General features: G+C 39.7%; 1 protein-coding gene across 2 annotated transcripts in view; it reads left to right on the forward strand.

Moving 5' to 3' along the window:
• Positions 1 to 22,171, forward strand: part of RAD50 (RAD50 double strand break repair protein) — a 132,057-nt gene that overhangs the window by 1,636 nt on the left and 108,250 nt on the right. Inside the window, exon 2 of one of the 2 annotated variants that reach the window (XM_024118526.3) lies at positions 6,336 to 6,419. The exons of the other annotated variant lie outside the window; for it this stretch is intronic. Coding sequence (XP_023974294.1) covers positions 6,336 to 6,419 — 84 coding nt within the window. The remainder of the gene's footprint in view (positions 1 to 6,335; positions 6,420 to 22,171) is intronic. 2 annotated transcript variants of the gene reach the window in all.

The following is a 22,171-nucleotide window of genomic DNA, read 5'->3' on the forward strand; positions in this document are numbered from 1 at the left end:
AGCCTGTGTTCCTCAGCGGGAGAGGCCACAGCAGTGAGAGGCCCGCGTACCGCAAAAAAAAAAAAAAAAAAAAAAGTTTCTACGTGGGACTCCCCTGGTGGCGCAGTGGTTAAGAATCTGCCTGCCAATGCAGGGGACACGGGTTTGAGCCCTGGTCCGGGAGGATCCCACATGCTGTGGAGCAACTACTGAGCCTACGCAAGCCACAGCTGCTGAAGTCCGCGTGGCATGTAGGATCTTTGTTGAGGCATGCGAGATCTTTCCTTGCAGCGCGGACTTCTCTCTAGTTGTGCCGTGTAGGTTTTCTCATCTCTAGTTGTGGCACACAGGCTCCAGGCCGCTTGGGCTCTGTAGTTATGGTGCACGGGCTCTAGTTGAGGCACGCGGGCTCAGTAGTTGTGTCGTGCGGGCTTAGTTGCCCCGTGGCATGTGGGATCTTAGTTCCCTGACCAGGGATTGAACTCACATCCCCTGCATTGTAAGGCAGATTCTTTACCACTGGACCACCAGGGAAGTCCCGTCAAGCCTTTTACATGGGGGTAGTCACAGCTCTGCACAGGTGGGATAAAAGTAGTATGGGACTTTGGTGGCAGCCTTCCTGTACCATGTCTGGTTTTGTTTGTGCTAAAGTTTTGGACTCTTGGTTAGACATGCCTGGTTTGAACACTTGAAAGACCTTTTCCTTGAGACTGCAGGAGTGACCATGGCTTGCTGCAGGAGTGAGGTAGGAATCACAATAGACTGGATCAAGGTGCTCTTAAAATGGTGCTTTCAAAACCAAAGCTGAGTTCTGGCAGAGCCTTCTCTCCCCAGAAGATTTCATAGAGAGAGTTTGTTCTGGTTCTCCTCAGCTCCTTTGGGCTACACTGAGGAAGTGTGGGCTTAGATGAAGGTTTCAGAGGAACTGCCAAGTGACTTGTTATTTTAGTACCTTAAATACACGAAGTTCTGAGTTTTAAACTTCTCTCTGTTATAGGGTTGCACAGGGAATCTAGGTGGTGTAGGATTGAGACACCACTGTACTAGTGTTCACTAAGCAGGAGAAAACTCACCAACCACTCACTATTTTTAGGGAGTCATGCTGGCTATGAAAATGAGTGAGATGGGCAAGGTCTGACAACAGCACAGATGGTGGGGCTGCAGAAAACTGCAGCAGAGTGACCTGTCTCCAGGTGGCAAGTACTGCTCAGCTCCAGCTGACTGTTGCCATGTGACACCCTTGGACTTATGTTGCCAACTCATCCAATTTTTCAAAGAAGCCAGAAATCCTGATTATTATGTATAATCTCCTGATTTTTCAATGTTGGCAATTCATAGTTTTAAGAACCATACAGGGTGCTATTTTGCAGTCTCTGATCTACAGTGTAACTGTGGGTCCCTATTGGAGGGCAAGTTATTTAAAAATCCTATTCAAAATTATGTATCTTCAAAAATGTTTTAATTGTGGTAAAATACATGTAACATAAAACATAACATCTTAACCATTTTTAAGTATACAGTTCAGTAGTGTTGAGTATGTTCATAATGTTGTACAATCCATCTCCAGAACGCTTTTTATCTTGCAAAGCTGAAACTCTGTACCCATTAAACAACAACTCTCCGTTTTCCCCCTCCCTGCCAGCCCCTGGCAACCACACTTCTACTTTCTGTCTCTATGAACTTGATTATTCTAGGTAACTCAGATAAGTAGAATCATTTAGTATTTGTCATTTACTGACTGGCTTATTTCATGTAGGATAGTGTCCTCAACGTTCATCCATCTTGTAGCACGTGGCAGAGTTTCCTTCTTTTTTTTTTTTTTTTTGGCCTCACCGCAAGGCTTATGGGGGATCTCAATTCCCCGACCAGGGATTGAACCTGGACCACGGCAGTGAAAGCCCGGAATCCTAACCACTAGGCCACCGGGGAACTCCCCTTCCTTTTTAAGGTGGAATAATCTTCCATTCCATTGTATGCATATACCATATTTTGTTTATCCGTTCATTTATCAATGGACATTTGGGTTGCTTCCATCTTTTGGCTATTGTGAATAATGCCATTATGAACATGAGTGTACAAAATTACATTTCTTATAATGTTTTCATAAGTCAATAACTATTCCTCTATTAGTCTGATCTCCCCAACCTGATTGCAAACTCTCTGAGCAGGGACCATAAAATAATGTATTTGAAAGAGGTTTATTAATGTTAACCTGCAAACAAAAGTTAATAATTTTAATCTCCTATGCAGAATTCCAAGTAATTTTTGTAGATATTCTAGCCCAAGGAAATGAAGCATAATTCTCTTTAAGTGTGGGATACACTTAAGATAAGTGTGGAATACAATTCATTTTAAAGTGTGCAGTCTGGAAGGGGGATTATGAGAGGAGTAACTTTGCAATGGAGAAACCTGACAAACCTCAGCCAGGTGATCAAGGTCAACATCAACAGTGGTAACTCATGTTAGTAGCATGTTCCCTTAACATGATGTAATGAGAATGGCATTTTATCTCTGCGGTCTTCCTCCCCAAAACTTATAACCTCTGTGTAACCTTGAGAAAAATATTACACATACCCAAATTGAAGGACAAAATACCTGAAAAGTACTCTTTAAAACTGTCAAGGTCATCAAAAACAAGTAAAGTCTGAGAAACTGTCACAGCCCAGAGGAATCTAAGATGACATGATGACTAAATGCAATGTGGTATGCTGGATGACATCCCAGACAGAAAACCCCCTAAAACTAAGTAGGTAAAAACGAAGAAAACCCCCAGAAACTGTGGAGTCTAGTTAATGTGCCAATGTTGGTTACCCACTTGTGACAAATGTACCATAGTGATACAAACAACAGAGGAAACTGGGTACAGGGTACACGGGAAATCTCTATAATATTCTTTCAACGTTTCTCCAAATCTAAAGCTAAATGAAATAAAAGTTTATTAAAAATAACCTTGCAAATTGAAAAAAGTTAATGATTGTTTATATTATTATTACATAAAAAGACTTTGTATCCCATAAGTGTCATGCACTTGGGACTTTTTTACTTCACTAGCCTGTGAGCTCCTTGAGAATAAGGGTTTTATTTAATTGATCTCTTTATCCTCAATGACCAGCCTATTGTACACCCTCAATTAATGTTTATTGAATAAATAACTGAATGAATAAGCAGGAACTTGGTTGTATTAGTTGAACACATTAATGTGAATACTGTGGAAACTGAAGGAGTCTATTCCCTGGGGCCAGGAGCCTGATAATAGAAACAACTTTGGCAGGACTCCTGGAAAAAAGATAAGAGCAAAGCTGTCAGCTCATCTATAGAGAACAAACTAATGTGAACTACCATGGTATTTTAAAAAACCCACATTATTTTAGGAGAATAGAAAGAAATTAGCAAACAGTATTGAGAATTTTTAAGAATTACTAGTAATTGTATAGTTTAGAAAAAAGACTTTGGTGTTGAAAAGTTGTATTAGTAGGCAACATTCATCCTTTTGCCCTAAAACCTTTGTCTCTATTGGTGGCTTCCAAATTGGCAACATGTTTTTAAAAACTGATACCTGTGTCTTTTTTAAAGAAGATGTTGGGGGTAGGAGTTTATTAATTAATTAATTTTTTTTGCTGTGTTGGGTCTTCGTTTCTGTGCAAGGGCTTTCTCTAGCTGTGGCAAGCGGGGGCCACTCTTCATCGCGGTGCGCAGGCCTCTCACTATCGCGGCCTCTCTTGTTGCGGAGCACAGGCTTCAGACGCACAGGCTCAGTAGTTGTGGCTCACGGGCCTAGTTGCTCCGCAGCATGTGGGATCCTCCCAGACCAGGGCTCCAAACCGTGTCCCCTGCATTAGCAGGCAGATTCTCAACCATTGCACCACCATGTAAGCCCCAACCTGTGTTTTTTTACGAACTGTGTAGTCATTAAGGTCAAATGACTTTTCTATGAACTGATTCTAATCAATTAACAGGGCATGATGCCACAATGTTTTTTGCAGTGACTAAATGTAAAATGATAGCATCTCTTTCTTTTTCTTGACCTTATTCTAACCTCCATCCTTTCAATCTCCAAGTATATCTTTTAAATAATTTTTTAATTGATAAATAACATCATAGGAAAATAAACACAGAACTTCTTCCCCTCAGCATAGCAACTACTGTATTAGGTTTTTGTTGACCTATTCCAATCTTTACTAAGACAGCTTTACAGAGTTGTAATCAATGAATATGTGCAATTTTGTTTATCTTTTTTTTTATTAATACTTCTCTTTCATGTAGCTACTTATTATTTTAATGGTTACCTGCTATTAGATGAAATTGATGTACCACAGTTTACTTCACCATTTGGGTTGTTGCTAGTATTCCACAATTACAAACAATGCTACTAAAAAGGTCTCTGTATAATTTAAAAAATATTTCCTTATGCTGAGGAACTTGTGTGATGATTTTAATAGCTTTGTTACATTTTACCAGATTAACCCTCTAATAATATTCAATGAACAAAAAATAAATCTCGTATTTTAACAGTGTTTTACCATTTATAAAGCACTTTCACAAAAATAACTTTGTTTAATCCTGATATCGGCACTGTGGGATAGATTTCTTTCCCTCAAGATTCTTTAGCGCTAGGGTTTAATAGTTCTGCTAATGTAATGAGTGAAATGAACCACAAAGGAAGGTGTGATACAAGAAGCAGTAGTAGTAAAAAAGCTTGATAAATATGTTGGTAAACACAAATAAATAATGCTGGTTTTAAAAAATAACTCAGAGGATTTCAAGACAACATGGAACAAAAAAGCAATGATCATGTGGAAGATTAAGATGCAAGGAGTGATCAGATTTGGTGCATTTTATGGTTCTTGTACTGTTTAAAAGGATACTAAAGGTATTAACTTCAGATTTCAAAATAGGCACGTGAAAAATTCAAGAATAATGACTAAAAGAATCAAAATAGAATGTGCAACTTCAAAACTGATAGAATAAAACAATAATGAAAACTCAACCAATCCAGAAACCTGGAAAGGAGAAAAAGAGGGAAAAGGCACAAAACAAGATATGAGAAATACATCCAAATTTATCAGGAATAACAGTTCACTTCATGCAAAATGACATTAAGAGGTTTAAAAATCAAAGGATAGAAAGACATACTAGACAAATACTAATCAAAAGAAAGCTGATGTACCAATATAAATATCAGAAAAAGATAATTTATGTCAGAAGGTATTATAAGGATAAAGAGATTCACTAATAGGTATAAGATAGTATCTCATGGTATTTTATTTTCCATTTCATTAATTATGATATAAGTGAAACTAAACATTTTTCAGTAGTAGTTTACTGAGAACTGGGAACTTGACTGATTCGCCTTTTTAGTTCTTTTTATTTTAAAGATTAATCATTTTTATTGCAAATCTTTCCACCCGCCCCTCCTAATCTGCCTGCCAATGCAGGGGACACGGGTTTGAGCCCTGGTCCGGGAGGATCCCACATGCTGTGGAGCAACTAAGCCCATGCGCCGTAACTACTGAGCCTACGCAAGCCACAGCTGCTGAAGTCCGCGCGCCTAGAGCCGGTGCTCCACAACAAGAGAAGCCACTGCGATGAGAAGCCCGCACATGGCCCCGAAGGGTAGCCCCCGCTCACCCTGCCCGTGCACAGCAAAGACCCAACACAGCCAAAAATAAAAAAATGAATAAATAAATAAGTTTATTTTAAAAAATAGTTTCTACAGCCTAGGATTAATGTGAGAATTAAAAGCTTAATGTATGTGAAAGTGGGTAGTACAATACCTGGCACATAGTAAGGTCTTTGTAGATATTAGCCATTTGTTTAGTTTCGACTTTTAAAAAAATTTTAGCTTTATTGTAGTATAATGACATATAAATTGTAGGCTCTTTATACATCATGGTGATTTGACACAGATGTATATTGTAAAAGGATTCCCCCATCTAGTTAATTAACATGTATTTATCTTTTTTTGGTGAGAACATTTAAGTTACACTCTCATTAAATTTCATTTATACAGTATAGTGTTGTCAACTATGGTGACCATATTTTACTTTAGCCATTGTTATTAAAAACTTGACTTAGTTTAAAGGGTTTTAATTAGAAATAGAGAAATTTTCCCTCAAATAATAATTCTTTATTTTATTTCAGTATACCTCGTTAAGTATGTAGCTTTTCTATGAACTTACAGCAATTATTCTTTAACACTTAATCATATTTATATGACAGGTTTTATAATGTCAAATTTTATCTGATCATATCTTTTATAGTCTCTATGGTAGTAATATTTTATAATGAGTTAACATTTTATGATTAAATTCTGCAGTTCTCTAATAACTAAATAATATAATTTTCTATTTCTTTAGACCATCATTGAATGTCTAAAATATATTTGTACTGGAGATTTTCCCCCTGGAACCAAAGGAAATACATTCGTTCATGATCCCAAGGTAATGGTGCTAGTAAAACTTTGTACTTTTTTGTGTGTGTGTGTGTTACGCGGGCCTCTCACTGTTGTGGCCTCTCCCATTGCGGAGCACAGGCTCCGGACGCACAGGCTCAGCAGCCATGGCTCACGGGCCCAGCCGCTCCACGGCATGTGGAATCTTCCCAGACCGGGGCACGAACCTGTGTCCCCTGCATCGGTAGGCGGATTCTCAACTGCGTCAGGTCTTAGTTGCGGTGCGCGGGCTTCTGTGTAGTTGTGGCATGTGGGTTTTCTCTCTAGTTGTGGTGCGTGGGCTCTGTAGTTTGTGGCATGCAGGCTCTCTAGTTGAGGTGCCTGGGCTTTGCTGCCCCACAGCATGTGGGATTTTAGTTCCCCGACCAGGGATCGAACCTGGATCCTCTGCATTGAAAGGCAGATTCTCTACCACTGGACCACCAGGGAAGTCCCTAAAATAAAATTTTTATAATTATGGAAGTGATGATAGCTCATTGTAGAAAATTTGGCAATGGAAAAGTATGAAGAGGTATGAAAGTCACCCACATACAGTCTTAGCACCCAGTGATAGCCATTGTTGACACTTTCATGTATTTCTTCTCCTTTACGTACAGTCTTATATAGCTGAAGTCATACTCTAATTTTGTATTCTGAGGTGTTTTTCCACCTAACATTATAATAAAGTCCCATGTTATTAAAAAACTATATTAATCTGGGTGTTTGATACATGGGTGTTTTAATCTTTCTACTTTTTTGTATGTCTGAAGTATTTCCTACTTAAAACATGTAACCTTTTATGAACATTTTTAATAATTGCATCATTTTCTTACATTTAGATTGCTTTTAGTTTTTCATTAAAATGTACCATGATGAAAGTCTTGGTGTATGAATGTTTGAAGGATATTTATTTTTTTTAAATAAATTGATTTATTTATTTATTTTTGGTTGTGTTGGGTCTTCGTTGCTGCACATGGGCTTTCCCTAGTTGGCAGCAAGTGGGGGCTACTCTTCATTGCGATGTGCTGGCTTCTCACTGCGGTGGCTTCTCTTGTTGTGAAGCACAGGCTCTAGGCACGCAGGCTTCAGTAGTTGGGGCTCTCTAGAGAGCCTGTGTGCACACGTGTCTCTTAGCCAAGATGGATTCTAGTGAAGAGGGCTATGGGTAGCACAGGCTCAGTAGTTGTGGCTCCCAGGCGCTAGAGCGCAGGCTCAGTAGTTGTGGCGCACGGGCTTAGTTGCTCCGCGGCATGTGGGATCTTCCCGGACCAAGGCTCAAACCTGTGTCCCCTGCATTAGCAGGCGCATTCTTAACCACTGTGCCACCAGGGAAGCCTGAGAATACAGTTTTTAAGACTAGAGTTTTAACATTCCTACATGAGAATTCAAAGTATCCCAGGTTAATAATAGAAGTAAATACTAGAAGTAAACAGTTTTGTAAAAGCCTGATAAATCAAAAGCTTGTTAAGTATGTAGCTTTTCTATGAACTTACAGCAATTATTCTTTAACACTTAATCATATTTATATGACAGGTTTTATAATGTCAAATTTTATCTGATCATATCTTTTATAGTCTCTATGGTAGTAATATTTTATAATGAGTTAACATTTTATGATTAAATTCTGCAGTTCTCTAATAACTAAATAATATAATTTTCTATTTCTTTAGACCATCATTGAATGTCTAAAATATATTTGTACTGGAGATTTTCCCCCTGGAACCAAAGGAAATACATTCGTTCATGATCCCAAGGTAATGGTGCTAGTAAAACTTTGTACTTTTTTGTGTGTGTGTGTGTTACGCGGGCCTCTCACTGTTGTGGCCTCTCCCATTGCGGAGCACAGGCTCCGGACGCACAGGCTCAGCAGCCATGGCTCACGGGCCCAGCCGCTCCACGGCATGTGGAATCTTCCCAGACCGGGGCACGAACCTGTGTCCCCTGCATCGGTAGGCGGATTCTCAACTGCGTCAGGTCTTAGTTGCGGTGCGCGGGCTTCTGTGTAGTTGTGGCATGTGGGTTTTCTCTCTAGTTGTGGTGCGTGGGCTCTGTAGTTTGTGGCATGCAGGCTCTCTAGTTGAGGTGCCTGGGCTTTGCTGCCCCACAGCATGTGGGATTTTAGTTCCCCGACCAGGGATCGAACCTGGATCCTCTGCATTGAAAGGCAGATTCTCTACCACTGGACCACCAGGGAAGTCCCTAAAATAAAATTTTTATAATTATGGAAGTGATGATAGCTCATTGTAGAAAATTTGGCAATGGAAAAGTATGAAGAGGTATGAAAGTCACCCACATACAGTCTTAGCACCCAGTGATAGCCATTGTTGACACTTTCATGTATTTCTTCTCCTTTACGTACAGTCTTATATAGCTGAAGTCATACTCTAATTTTGTATTCTGAGGTGTTTTTCCACCTAACATTATAATAAAGTCCCATGTTATTAAAAAACTATATTAATCTGGGTGTTTGATACATGGGTGTTTTAATCTTTCTACTTTTTTGTATGTCTGAAGTATTTCCTACTTAAAACATGTAACCTTTTATGAACATTTTTAATAATTGCATCATTTTCTTACATTTAGATTGCTTTTAGTTTTTCATTAAAATGTACCATGATGAAAGTCTTGGTGTATGAATGTTTGAAGGATATTTATTTTTTTTAAATAAATTGATTTATTTATTTATTTTTGGCTGTGTTGGGTCTTCGTTGCTGCACATGGGCTTTCCCTAGTTGGCAGCAAGTGGGGGCTACTCTTCATTGCGATGTGCTGGCTTCTCACTGCGGTGGCTTCTCTTGTTGTGAAGCACAGGCTCTAGGCACGCAGGCTTCAGTAGTTGGGGCTCTCTAGAGAGCCTGTGTGCACACGTGTCTCTTAGCCAAGATGGATTCTAGTGAAGAGGGCTATGGGTAGCACAGGCTCAGTAGTTGTGGCTCCCAGGCGCTAGAGCGCAGGCTCAGTAGTTGTGGCGCACGGGCTTAGTTGCTCCGCGGCATGTGGGATCTTCCCGGACCAAGGCTCAAACCTGTGTCCCCTGCATTAGCAGGCGCATTCTTAACCACTGTGCCACCAGGGAAGTCCTGTGAATTATGGTGTTTAAACTCTGGGTGTGTATAGGACATAGGCTTTTCTATACGCATTTTGGCCTGTAGGTTTTTCTTTCTTTCTTTCTTTTTTTTTTTTTTTTAATTGAAGTATAGTTGATTTACAATATTGTGTTAGTTTCAGGTATACAGCAAAGTGGTTCAGTTATATACATATTTTTTTCGGATTATTCCATTATAGATTATTACAAGATATTGAATATTGTTCCCCCTGTTATATAGTAAATCCCTGTTGCTGATCTATTTTATATATAGTAAGTAGTATGTATCTGTTAATCCCAAACTCCTAATTTATCCCTCTCCCTGAATAGGTTTTTCTTGTTCATGTATATAGTGGGGTCATGTGCCTCTCATTACCCCACCTGCCAAGAGTTTGTTGTGTATTTCCTCCAGGCTTTTTTCTGTGTTTATAAAAACATATCTGTGTGTGTATATAAATACGCTCATGTAAATATTTTAATACATCAGTAGAATTTTATTTTTCCATTGTATCAATACACATCAAATATTTATTTGGTGATATACTGCGGATATGTTAAAATATATTTACATCTTTGTTTCATTATTTTTAATTACTAAATAGTATTTCATTGAGTTTATATTCTCTAATTTATTTAGCTGACCCGCTGTTGATAGTCTTTTTTTTTTTTTTTTTTTTTTTTAGTTTGTTTTGGGGTTTTTTTTTTTTTTTTTTTGCGGTACGCGGGCCTCTCACTGCTGTGGCCCCTCCCGTTGTGGAGCACAGGCTTCCCGGACCGGGGCACGAACCCGTGTCCCCTGCATCGGCAGGTGGACCCTCAACCACTGCGCCACCAGGGAAGCCCTGTTGATAGTCTTTTAAGTTGTTTCCACGTTTATGTGACTAAAGATAAGTCTGTGATTATGAAAGTGATCTCAGGTGGCCTTGGCCTGCCGTGGCTTGAAGAGGATTTCGGTTCCCTGGCCAGGGATTGAAGTCAGGTCGTGGCAGTGAAAGCGCCAAATACTAGCCACTAGACCACCAGGGCCAGTGGGCAGTGACAAGGCCCTGGTCCATTGGCTTTGTAGAAATGAATTTCCACAAAGACATGGAAAGTAGTGAAACAAGTAAAGTGTTTATTAGGAGGAAAAAGAGTACATGTGAATAGACTCACACCGGCGGGCTCAGAGAGAGAGTTGCGCCCTCGTGGTTGTTTCAGTCACTTATATGGGACATTTCTTCTGGGTTTCCTCTGGCCAGTCATCTTGCTTTGTCTGGCCCTGAGCCTGTATTTGGTTTAACTCAGGGTCCTCCCCTGTGTGCACACACGTCTCTTAGCCAAGATGGATTCTAGTGAAGAGGCCTATGGGTAGGTTGACATCACCTACTATAGGGTGGCGCCCCCTCCCATTTTGGCCCCCGAGGATTTTGTGCAACTGTAGTCGGGAAGGTCTCCTTGACCTCGAGAATGAGGAACATGTGGTCTCTTTACCTTTTATCTGGGCAGAGCTCAGCTCCTCCTTGCTCCTTGCTATTCATCTTGGAGTATCTGTCCACAGGGGACAAACTCCAGCTGCTCAGCCTGGGGGCCATCTATCTCCTGCCTCAAATCTCCCCTGCGAGACATGAGCCCCAAGAAATCTTTATGGGGAGGATGTAGGGCAAAGGTCTGTCTTCCGTAGCTTCTTCAGGCTGGCATGTGGCTCATAGACCCTACCTAGTTGGGTTCACGGAGCTCTCGCCCTGTCTTATTAAGGGGCCCAGGGTGACTTCTGTTGTTATTCCAGCAGGATCTGTTCTGAGGAATGGCCAGAATCTCTGCATCACCATTATCTTGATGTGAAACTATTGTAATCTGGAAGAGAGAAATTTAACAAGCAGATTAAAAAGGCAGGGGCCAAAGACCAATAAAAGAACTATTGTAACCAGTGGCCTAAGCAGGAGTAAGAACCAGGTTACGTTTGGTAACAATTTTGATCCTGGTCCAGATAGAGTCAGTGCTTGGGTTACCCTGCCCAAAGGAATGGAGCCATTTGGCGGGGTCATATATATTTTTGATGTCTGCTTCTATTAGCCCAGTGTGATTTGATGTGGGTGTAACGCACTCAGTTGGACAACCTGACATTAATAGACAAAATAGATCTCTTTCTTTTCAGGAGAATAAGCCTGAAACCCATTCTGGACCTGGTGCTTTGGGGAGACTTGTAGCCAGGTAGCTAGTTGTGTAGTTTTATCTATGTAGGTTGTAACCTTTGGTGTGGTATTAACACATAAATAACAGGAGCTATTGATCATCATACATGTCTCTTTTTTTGGTTAATATATGATACAAAGCTATTTCATTGTCTAAAAATAATAATTATAAGAGGAGACCTTTAAATTGTTTATTGTTTTATCTTAAAGTCAATTAAGTCCTCTCGGAGGCTGGATCAAATCAGTCCCTTTTGCCAAGTCAAGCATTTTGCTTTTCAGTTGTCCTTGCTCCTGCATTAGCAGTTTCTCTCTCTTTAGGGGATCATTTATATCAGCATATAAACATGGTATGGTATCTTCAGTCTACAAACAGACAAACTCTCCCTTTACTGCAGATCAACCTCTGGCTACTACTTTGTTCCAGTTTATAGCAAAATTCACAAGAGTTGTGTGTACTGATTGTTTTCACTTTATTGCTTCCCCTTTCCTCCTCAGCCTACGCTGTTTAGATTTTTCTCCTTTTTCTCCCTCACTAAAACTGCTCTTGTAAGGTCACCAGTAATCTCCATACTGCCAGATAAAACGGTTATTTTCTAATTCTCAATAACTTCTTTGCAGATTTGATATATTTGTTTCTCCCTTTTTAAAAAACATTGCTCTCTTGGCTTTCATGACACCATAAAATCGTACCTCCTTTTTCACTGGCCATACTTCAGTCTCCTTTGATGAGTCTACTTTTGCCTGGCTCTTCTTGGGGGATCTCATTCACTCTCACAGCTTTAAGTATTGGTTATATTGCTCGTCTAACACTTGGAAATGAATTGTCTGAGGAGACACACGTGCTGACAAAGCAAGAGATTTTATTGGCAAGGGGCACCTGGGCGCAGAGCAGTAGGGTAAGGGAACCCAGGGGAACTGCTCAGCCGCGTGGCTCGCAGTCTTGGGTTTTATGGTAATGGGGATAGTTTCCTCGTTGTCTCTGGCCAGTCATTCTAACTCAGGGTCCTTCCTGGTGGTGCACACATCGTTCAGCCAAGATGGATTCCAGCGAGAAGGATTGTGGAAGGTTGGTAGGACATATGGACTGGCGTCTCCTCTCTCCTTTTGACCTTTCCTGAATTATTCCGGTTGGTGGTAGCTTGTTAGTTCCGCCTTCCTTACCAGGACCTCCTGTTGTAAGATAACTCATGCATGTGGTTACTATAGGGCCTGGCCAGGGCGAGCAGTTTCGGTCAGTGGTTCCGCTAACAGTTCTATCCTGATGAATCCCAAATTTATATATATATAGCCCTAACTTCTTTCCTACACTCTAGATATATATGTCCAGCTGTTTGATTATTTAATGGGCATCTCACATTTAACATATTCAAAATAGAACTCTTGGTTCTCTGTTCCCCCATCCCTTTCACATTCTCAAGCCTGTTACTACCTTAGTACTCTCCAGTTTAATAAATGATATCATCATCCACATGTTTGCTAATGCAAAAATCTGTATGCCATCCTTTGAGTGATTCCTTTATCTCATCCTGTTTCTAATTCATAAGCAGTTCTTACCTACTCTTCTAAAATATGTCCAGAATATGTCCCTTCATTCCATCTCTGCTCCTTTCCTGGTCCAAGCCACCACCCTTTTCCCTTTGAATTATTCTGGTAGTCTCCAAACTTGTTTTTCCTGCCTCATTCTTTTTTTTTTTTGGCCGTGCCATGTGGCATGTGGGATCTTAGCTGCCCAACCAGGGATCAGACCCATCCCCCCCTGCAGTGGAAGCACAGTCTTAACCACTGGACCCCTGGGAAAGTCCCTCCTGCTTCATTCTTTTTTTTTTTTCTTTGATAGTAAGAAGTGGATTTATTTAGAGAGAACCTCCTGCCTCATTCTTTTTTATTTTTTTATTTATTTTAATTTTTTTCCTGCCTCATTCTTGAAGTTCTCTTTTCTACATAGCAACAAATTATCTTTAAATATTTATTCATTCATTCAACAGGGAGTGAGTCACTCAAAATCTGAGGGGAGAATATTCCAGTCAGTGTTAATACTAAGTGCAAAGTCCTTGAGGTAGGAGCATGTTTGGTGTGTTCAGGAAATCACAAGAAGGAGCAAAATGGTAGGGGAAGACTGGTAGAAAATTAAATTAGAGTAGTTGAAGGGTCTAGATCTGGTAGGACCTTGGGTTCTAATTTAAATAGGAATCTATTGGAAGATTTTAAGCAAGAAGAGGGCATGATCTGTATTTTAAAGTGATCAGTCTAGCTGCTGAGAGAAGACCATCTGTAGGTGGCAAGGGTAGAAGGGTGAAGACTAACAAAGGGGATTTTGTGGTAATCCAGGTGAGAAATATTGGTGGTTAGATTAAGTGGTAATGGTAGAAAGTATGAGAAATGCTTGGATCTGGGCTGTATTTTAAAGGTAGAACCAGCAGATTAGCTAATGATTTGGGTAGTGATGTAGCAGAAAAATAGAAGCATAAAGCAGAACTCCCAAGTTTTTTGACTTGAGCAAGTAGAAAAATAGTGTAATGAGGAAACACTGGAAAAGGAGATTTGGGTGGCTCTAGTTTAAACATGTAAATTGGGATGGGAATTCCCTGGCGGTCCATTGGTTAGGACTCAGCGCTTTCACTGTCGGGGGCCCAGGTTCAGTCCCTGGTTGGGGAACTAAGATCCCACAAACTGCACGGCACAGTCAAAAAGAAAAAGAAAAAAAAAACTCATGTAAATTGGGGATGTTTGTTAGATATCCAAAGGAGATGTCCAGTAGGTAAGTAGAAGTATGACCAGGGGAGAGGTTTAAGTTAAAGAAAGAAAATTAGGAATCATTGATGCATACAGTTATATATGTGTGTAGTTAGGCTTAAAGCCTGATGGGATCACACAGGAAGTGAATATAGAGAAGAGATCCAAGACCTAAGCCTAGAGCACATTAGCATTTAGAAATAAGAAAGAGGAGGAGGAGCCAGCAAAAGATGCTAAAAGAACAACTAGTAAAGTAAGGAAAACAGAGAATAGTGTCTTAGAAGACAAAAGAATAAAGTGTGACAAGAAGGAGGAGTCATCAACTGTGTCAAATATGTTGATAGCTCAAAATAGATTATTAATGAGAACCTACTGTATAGCACAGGGAAATCTACTCAGTACTCTGGTGGCCTAAATGGGAAGGAAATCCAAAAAAGAGGGGATATATGTATACATATAGCTGATTCACTTTGCTGTATAGCAGAAACTAACAAACATTGTAAATCAACTACAGTAAAAATTAAAAAAAGAAATGTCGATAGCTCAAGTAAGAAGCAGGTTTGACTATGGGAAGGCCATTGGTGATCTTGACATAACCAGTTTTAGTAATCTGAGAAAACAGGAGGTAAGGAAGTGAAACACATAGAATTGTCTTGTGAATTTTGCTATAAGTGGAAGGAGAGATAGGGCAATAGCTGAAAAGGTTTTCAGGATCAAGGAGGGTGTTGGCTATTGTTCTTGTTTTTTTACATATGTATGTATGTATTTTCTGGATGTTTCCATGTTGATTGATGCTCTGTATCTCTGCCAATCTCATCTGTCACCCACCCCTTCCCAAATGCTTTCATATTTCTAGAGCTGTTTTTCTCAGCTGTCTGCTTATGTCCTCTCTGTGGTTCTTCTGGCCATCGTGGTTTAGCTCTCTTCACTTACTGCCCACTTTTCGGCTGCTCTCATTTCCCAGTTCTGAGATCCCACCCACACTTGCTCATCATGTCTTCTCTCCTGAGTCACTCACACCTCCTACTGTGGATGGAGCCATTCCCCTTACCTGAATTGCCCACATCCCCTCAGTTTTCCTCTATGCTATGTTCTTCTCATTATTTCAATTCCTCTCACCCTCTTATATCTTCAGCTTCTCTTGTCTTTCCTTTTCCCTGTTTTAATTTGATCCTGAACCTAATATTGTTTACCTTGTCTTAAACAAACGCCTGAATTTTTCTGGTTCTCCTCAATAATTTTTCTTACCTATGTTCAGTTGTTTCTATCTTCTTAGGAACTTTGATTTCCATGTTGCTCCATTTGCCTAACTTCCCACTTTTCTCCTTTACTTCTTTCAAACTTTCGGCTACATCAGTCCTTCCATTCTTCCTCTGATCTAATTTGCATCTCCTCAGTTGACCTGAACCCTCAGAAGCTCACTTCTCTGTTGTCTGCATCTTAACAGTTTTGTTTTGCTTTTGGCTGATACTGTAAATTGTCAGGATTCTTATTTCTTCAGCTGTTCCTTTATCCCATTTTGCTCCCATATGTTGTGTTCCTAAAAGTGGGAGATACTAGAGCATTTATAAACTGATAGGAATGACCCTGGAAAGAGTGGAAAATTGATGCAAGGGAGAAGATAATCACAGAGCAAAATCCTTGAATAGGCAAGAGGAGATAGGATCCATTGCTCAGCTGAAAGAGTTAACAGGAATGCACGCTGTTTATCCATTGTAAAAGGATGGTAGGCAGAGTATATATGGAAAATTTAGTACTGAGAGAATGAATCAATTCTCTTTTGATTGTTTCTGTATTGTAAGTGGAAAAAAGAAGTGAAATCATTGGCTGAGGGTGGGAGAAGGGGTTGATTGAGGCTAGTAAAAGTGTAAAGTAGTCTTTATCTCAGAGTAAATTGATTAGGGAAGTGTTAAAGGGTTACATGACAGTGTCAGGGGGTCACTTGAGGTTTGTGGGTGAAAATTTATAGGGAGATCAGTCATTATGGTTGTGTTTTTTCAGTTTTGTTCAGCTGCTCAATGGCAAGCACTGATTAAGCTGGAAGGTTGGATTTAATCAAGGTTGGGCATTTGCCTGGTAAATAAAATGAATGAAGTGAGAAGCAAGGAATTGACTGTATTCTTAATACATTTACTTATTTGATCAATCCCCCGTATGTAATGAATCTCCTATCACTGCCCTAGAACTCTAACACTCCATACTGAACCAACTCTACCCCCATGTGCAAGCTCTCTTCACCCTGCTTGGGCTGTAACTCCTCATGCTGGCCCTCTCAAATGGACGTTTTCCCATTTTGCTTATGCTCTGACTTCCCATGCAAGGCCACCTCCCATTTCCCACCCATGGACAGCTTACTTACCTTTCTCAATCCCTAATACTCTTTACCAGGTGCTCTCTTGTAGGGATGCCCTCTCTAATCTGGGATCTGAATTACCCTAGCAGGCTTCCCCCGTCACGTGGATTCCTTCCTCAGTGTTGTCAGGCTCTGAATCTCCACATCATGCCTTCTCCCAGTATGGACATCGGCCTTCTCCTCCTGAACTTGGTCATCCCTACTCACAGATGCCCTTTTTATCCTGCTTGAACTGACATCCTTGGACTTTTGAAACTCTGTGCTAAGCTATCTCCCCATATGGATACCCTTCTCAGCCTACTGAAGCTCAGTTAGCATGCTTTATGTTGAGCTACCATGTCCCCCCACCTCCAGCCAGCATGGATGTGTACCTTCTTGTGCCACATCTAATGGTTTTACAACTAGATTATTTGGAAAGAGAAGGACTTACTTTATTTTATTTTATTTATCTCGGATAGAAATTGTTCTAAAGTGTAATATATGTTTCTCTGCCCTAATAAATTAGCTTAATCTAAATTACTCTTTTTGAAGTGACTCTTCCTCAGTAAGAGCATCAACAACAATATTGTGCTTGAAATGCTACAAGATACCCCTTCTCTGAATTACATTTACTATTTTGATACTTGACAGAAAGGTAGATGCCAGGAGAACAAATACGTGTGTTTGGCCTGCTAGTCAGGCACATTGTAAAAAAATTAACTCATTTTCTGGTACACAGATGGAAAAATCCTTTGTTTAACTACTGTGGACTAAGACCTCAGCAGCTACTTTCCTTGGGATGAAATTGTTGCAGGAAGGGGGACCCCTTTCAGGGCCCGAGAGGAAGGGAAATGAATTGTCTGAGGAGACACATGTGCTGACAAAGCAAGAGACTTTATTGGCAAGGGGCACCTGGGCGGAGAGCAGTAGGGTAAGGGAACCCAGGAGGACTGCTCAGCCACGTGGCTCACAGTCTTGGGTTTTTTGGTAGTGGGGTTAGTTTCTGGGTTGTCTCTGGCCACTCATTCTGACTCAGTGTTCTTCCTGGTGGCTCACACATCGCTCAGCCAAGATGCAGTCCAGTGAGAAGGATTCTGGGAGGTTGGTAGGACATATGGACTGGTGTCTCCTCTCTCCTTTTGACCTTTCCCGAGTTCTTCCAGTTGGTGGTAGCTTGTTTAGTCATGCATTCCTTACCAGGACCTCCTGTTGTAAGATAACTCACGTGAGTGGTTACTGTGGGGCCTGGCCAGGGTTGGCAGTTTCAGTCAGTGGTTCCCCTAACAAAATGATAGGATCAAGTCCCTGGGTTCGAAAAGCTCCTCACTGAGATGTCTATATCCTGAATTTCTCCTGGATTACTCTCAGCTTCCTGTCTTACCTCAGTCCAGTCTGTTTACCCTAAAGACAAAATGCTTCTTCTAAAAAATGCATATCTCTTGCATGCTTTTCCCCTGGATTAAACCTTTTAGTGATTTTCCATTGCTTTAAGTCCAAAACCCTTAACATGTTTCAGAAAGCTTTTAATTACTGAAACCATTTTCTGTCTTTACTTCCCTTTTCCCTACTTTCTGCACCAAACATTCTGAAATTACTTTAGCCATTCAGTGACTCAGATCTTTTCATCAGCGAACTCTTGCTTATCTCTGTCGGGTCTCAGCTTAAATATTCACTTCCTTTAGAAAGCCTTCCCAGAACTCTCCTAAATAGGTTAGATGCCCTTACTTTGTGCTCCCAAAGCAGCCTGTACTTCTCTTATGATAATGTTTAACATTCCTTTCTCTATTCTTTGTTTAACTTCTCTGTCTTCCATGCTTCAAAGGAAAGAACTGTCATTTTGTAGCTTCCCTGGTGGCCCAGTTGTTAAGAATCCGCCTGCCAATGCAGGGAACACGGGTTCGAGCCCTGGTCCGGGAAGATCCCACATGCTGCGAAGCAACTAAGCCCGTGTGCCACAACTACTGAGCCTGTGCTCTAGAGCCCGTGAGCCACAACTACTGAGTCCGCGTGCCGCAACTACTGAAGCCTGCGTGCCTAGAGCCTGTGCTCTGCAACAAGAGAAGCCACTGCAATGAGAAGCCTGCGTACCACGACGAAGAGTAGCCCCCGCTCGCCGCAACTAGAGAAAGCCTGCGCACAGCATGGAAGACCCAATGCAGCCAAAAATAAATAAATAAAATAAATTTATTTTAAAAAACCCCTGTCATTTTTGAACCAAAACAACAAATGAAAGCTACAAAGTACTTAATAAATATTTGTTAAACAATTTCATGAATTAATATAAAAGTTAAATTTATGCCCCAAAGTCATGAAAAGTCCAACAAAAGTTATTTATGATTTTAAAAAAAGGCTGAATCCAGGGCTTGTGATTTTGGTTGCAATAGAGTAGTGAGTATCATACTTGTGCTCCCAAGATGAACAACTATAAAACTGGAAAAAATATTTTAATCCACTCTTTTCAGGCATTGGGCAACAGATGGTGCAGGGCTGTGATTTTTGAGAAAAGAGAAATATATGCGGTGACTACACGTTTATTCTAGTTTTCTACGTAGGGATATTTTGCAAACTTCAGTGCATAGAGTTAGAACCCAACAGAGAACAGTAGTCACTAGGCAGATGAAACAAAGAAAGAAGTTTGGGTTTGCTGAGGTGTTTGTGAATTGTGAGGCAGGGTACAGGGGTGGGGTTTTTGTGCAGAGATGGGGCACCAGCAATCTGTACAAGGAACCCATGAGCCTTTGGCCAAATACTAAGCTGCATGTGTTCCAGAATGAGATTCAGTGAGGACTAGCAGCAAACAACTACTGGAGTAGAGGAGTGGGATTGTGAACTGAATGGAGATTCTAGAGTTTACACAATGCTGGGAGACATTTGAGTCATGATATGCCAGAGTAGGAGGAGCTTGTGGAACTCCTTAGTATTCTGTTGAGGCCTCAGAAAGCCCATCCTAACAAATCCTAAAACAAGCTTTGACAGAATCAAGCTGAGTAGCCAATAAATTAACTGCCTTCTAGAACAAAACTCAACACTTTTTAAAGGAAGTCAGCACAGTCCAAACTCACATTGTAGCATCTGCAATGTCCAGGATATAATAAAAAAAATTAGTGTATATATGAAGAAACAAATGTAATCCATAACTGAGAGGAAAAAGTGAATAGAAACATATCCAGAGATGACAAATTTTGGAATTGGCAGACAAAGATTTTAAAAGCTATGACACATAAGTTCAAGAATTTAAAGGAAATTTGCCATAATGTGGGAAAAGAACCCAACAGAGAAAATTATAAAAAAGACCCAAGAAGCTCAACACATAACAAGCAGCATAAACACACTTATATTGCATATTACACTAAACTTGCTGAAAACCAGAGGTGAATTCTTAAAAGCAGACTGAGGAAAAAGTAACACATTATACAGAGGGGACAAGTAATGATTTCTGACTTCTCATCAAAAACTTCCAAGCCATGAGATAGTGAGACAACATCTTTAAAGTGCTGGGGAATAAAAATCAATCTAAAATTCAATATACAACAAAAATATCCTTCAAAAATTGAAGATGAAATGGAGAACATTTTCTGATTGGGAAAAAAAAAAGGTAGAGGTATTAGTTACCAGCAGATCTGTACCATAATAAATGTTAAAGGAGGTTCTTGAGGCTGAGGGGAAGTGATACGAAATCAGTCCTAGAGTAAAGGTTGCTGTAGATGCCCCCTTACAAACCTTAAAAACAAATGTTCAAAAGGACTAAGCCTCTAAGGAATTCCCTGGTAATCCATTGGTTAAGACTCCGCGCTTTCACTGCCGAGGGCATGGGTTCAGGACCAATCCCTGGTCAGGAAACTAAGATACTGCAAGCTGCGCAGCTCGGCCAAATAAAGAAACAATATCCACCATTAAATATTGGACTTCCCCAGAGGTCCAGTGGTTAAGACTCCATGCTTCCACTGCAGGGGGTCCTGGTTCTATACTGGGAGGGGAAGTTCCGCATGCTGCATCCAGAAAAAAAAAAAAAAGGATCAAGCCTCAAGAAACTTAGCTGCATGCCTGAACCAAATTCAACACTCGTTAAAGGAGTAAAACAAAATTATTCATTCAACAATGTAAAATTCACAATCAGAAGTTACCAGGCATGCAAGGAACCCATAACCAGGAAAAAATGAAATCATAGAAATAGATAGAAAATGAAAGAGATGACAGAATTAGCAGACGATCTTAAAACAAATTACAAATCTTATAAATATGCAGACAGATGGAAAGGAAAACATAAGTTTAATGAATGGAATAGAAGATATAACAAAAAGACCTAAATAAAGCAAAAGGAATACCAGTGGGGTTTTTTTTTTTTGATTGAAGTATAGTTGATTTACAATATTGTGTTAGTTTCAGGTGTACAGCATAGTGCTTCAGTATTTTTGCAGATTATACTCCATTATAGGTTTTTACAAGAAAATGGGTAAAGTTCCTTGTGCTATACAGTGTATTCTTGTTGCTTATCTATTTTATATGTAGTAGTTTGTATCTGTTAATCCTATACCTCTAATTTGTCCCTCTCCCCTCCACTTTGGTAACCACAAATTTGTTTTCTGTATCTGTGAGTCTGTTTTGCATATACATTCATTTGTATTATTTTTTAGAGGGAATAACCGTGTTTTTAAATATAATAATACAGATAGGTTAAAAGTAAAAGGATGGAAAATCCTTTAGTTGGCATACTAAAATATGCCAGCTAATAAAAAGAAAACTGAATTGGCTATATTAATTGGCTATATTAATATCAGACAGTATACTTCAGAACTAGTAACATTGACGTAAGAAGTGACGTTTTATAATGATAAAGGAGTCAATTCACCAAAAGGATATAACAACTCTAAATGTAGAGCTTTGATATGGAAGAGGCAAAAAAAATCTATGGAACTAAAGGAGAAATAGACAAATCTACAATTATAGTTGGAGATCTCAATACCCCTCTTGGTAAAGAAACAGAAAGAGCAGACAAAATATCAGAAGGATGTGGAAAACTTTAATACTATTAATTAAATTAGCCTAATTGATGTTTATAGGACATTATACTAGTGAACAGAAGAATACACATTATTTTCAGCCACTGTAAAACATTCACAAATATTCTGAACCATAAAACAAGTGAAAACAAATTTTAAAGCATTGAAGTCATATAGAATGTGTTCTCTGACCACAACAGAATTAAACTAGAAATCAATAACAGAAAATCCCCAGATATTTGAAAATTAGGCACTACATTTCTAAATAACCCATGAATCAAAAAAGGGATCACGAAGGAAATTCAAAAATACTTTAAATAAAAGCATATCATACAAAAAATTTGTGAAATGCAGCTAACTAATGCTTAGAAATTTATAGAATAAAATGTTTATATTAGAAAAGAAAAAATGTCTAGAATTAATTACTTGAGCTTCTATCTT

Source organism: Physeter macrocephalus, chromosome 8 (genome assembly GCF_002837175.3).
Source record: "Physeter macrocephalus isolate SW-GA chromosome 8, ASM283717v5, whole genome shotgun sequence".
Classification (NCBI taxonomy): domain Eukaryota; kingdom Metazoa; phylum Chordata; class Mammalia; order Artiodactyla; family Physeteridae; genus Physeter; species Physeter macrocephalus.